Source organism: Pyrgilauda ruficollis, unplaced genomic scaffold (genome assembly GCF_017590135.1).
Source record: "Pyrgilauda ruficollis isolate IOZ18807 unplaced genomic scaffold, ASM1759013v1 scaffold3745, whole genome shotgun sequence".
NCBI classification, from domain to species: domain Eukaryota; kingdom Metazoa; phylum Chordata; class Aves; order Passeriformes; family Passeridae; genus Pyrgilauda; species Pyrgilauda ruficollis.
In genome coordinates, this window is record NW_024525207.1 from 1 (window position 1) to 1,501 (window position 1,501).

The following is a 1,501-nucleotide window of genomic DNA, read 5'->3' on the forward strand; positions in this document are numbered from 1 at the left end:
CAGTCTCACCTGAGGGTGACGTTGAGCACGTCGCGCGCTCTCCGGGGCGTGCCCTGCGCCTTGGCCGCCACGAAGAGCGCGGCCGCGGCCGCCAGGTGCCGGTCCCGCGGGGACGGCGGGGACGCGGCGGCCGCGAAGGCGTGGAACGCGGCGCAGGCCGTGAACAGGGCGGGGGAGCCCAGCCCCAGCTTCACACCTGGGCAGGGGACACCTGGGTCACCTGGGGACACCTGGGGACAGCTGTGTCACCTGTGTCACCTGTGTCACCTCAGAGCAGAGTGGGCGAGCCCAGCCCCAGCTTCACACCTGCACAGGGGACACCTGTGTCACACCTGTGTCACACCTGGGTCACACCTGGGGACAGCTGGGGACACCTGGGTCACACCTGGGCCACCTGGGGATCACCTGGGTCACACCTGGGGACACCTGGGGACAGCTGGGGACAGCTGGGTCACACTTGGGGACACCTGGGTCACACCTGGGGACACCTGGGGACAGCTGGGGACACCTGTGTCACCTCAGAACAGGGCGGGCGAGCCCAGCCCCAGCTTCACTCCTGGGGACAGGAGTGTCACGCCTGAGTGTCACCTGAGTGTCACCTGGGGGTCACCTGAGTGCCACCTGTGTGCCACCTGACGGTCACCTGGGGACACCTGGGGGTCACCTGTGGAGTGTCACCCCAGTGTCACACCTGTGCCACCTGGGGATCACCTGTGTCACACCTGCGGGTGTCACTGATCCGAGCCCGCCCCTGCCGTGCCACAGTGACGTCACAGTGACGTCACCAAGCTCAGCTCTAAAATAGCCCCACCAGTACCCCGCTACGCCGTCGCTATGACGTCATCAGTGTCACACCTGTGTCACCTGGGGATCGCCTGTGTCACACCTGCGGGTGTCACTGATCCGAGCCCGCCCCTGCCGTGCCACAGTGACGTCACAGTGACGTCACCAAGCTCAGCTCTAAAATATCCCCACCAGTACCCCGCTACGTCAGTATGACGTCACTACGACACCACACCACGACTCTCCCTGCCCTGTGACGTCACCGCCAAGCCCTCGCCCCGCGCTCGCTCCCCGATGACGTCGCCTCCCCGCTATGACGTCACGCCCCGCCCCTTACCCGCCTCCATGATGAACCGCGCGATCCGGAACCGCGCCCGGGCCTCGGCCCCGCCGGGCTCGGGGGGCTCGCGTGACGTCAGGGCCCGCGTCGGTGACGTCATGGCGCCCGCGTTAAAGGGCTGCGGGTGACGTCACGGCCGCGGTGACGTCACGGGGGGCGGCGGGGGCCGCGCGCGGGGCCCGGAGGGAAAATTGGGAAGGATTTTTGGGACTAGGGAAGGAATTTTGGGGGTTTTCAGGGATTTTTTGGGGTCTGGGGGGGAGTTTTGGGTTTCCCTGAGGGATTTTGGGGCTGGGGTCTCCCCTTCAGGGCACGGCCCCCCCCGAGCAGCAGCTCCAGTTCCTCCAGGACCTTCTGGACGCCGCCCCCCCCGTGGAG

General features: G+C 67.2%; 1 protein-coding gene across 1 annotated transcript; it reads right to left on the reverse strand.

Moving 5' to 3' along the window:
- Positions 1 to 9: 9 nt before the first annotated feature.
- LOC121358134 (cyclin-Q-like) lies at positions 10 to 1,303 on the reverse strand (the record flags this gene model as incomplete). Its single annotated transcript, XM_041476062.1, has 2 exons — positions 1,121 to 1,303; positions 10 to 196 (listed from the first exon to the last, which is right to left on the reverse strand). Coding segments are annotated over exons 1-2 (290 nt in total), but the record flags the coding sequence as incomplete, so codon positions are not given.
- Between the last annotated feature and the right edge of the window lie 198 nt (positions 1,304 to 1,501).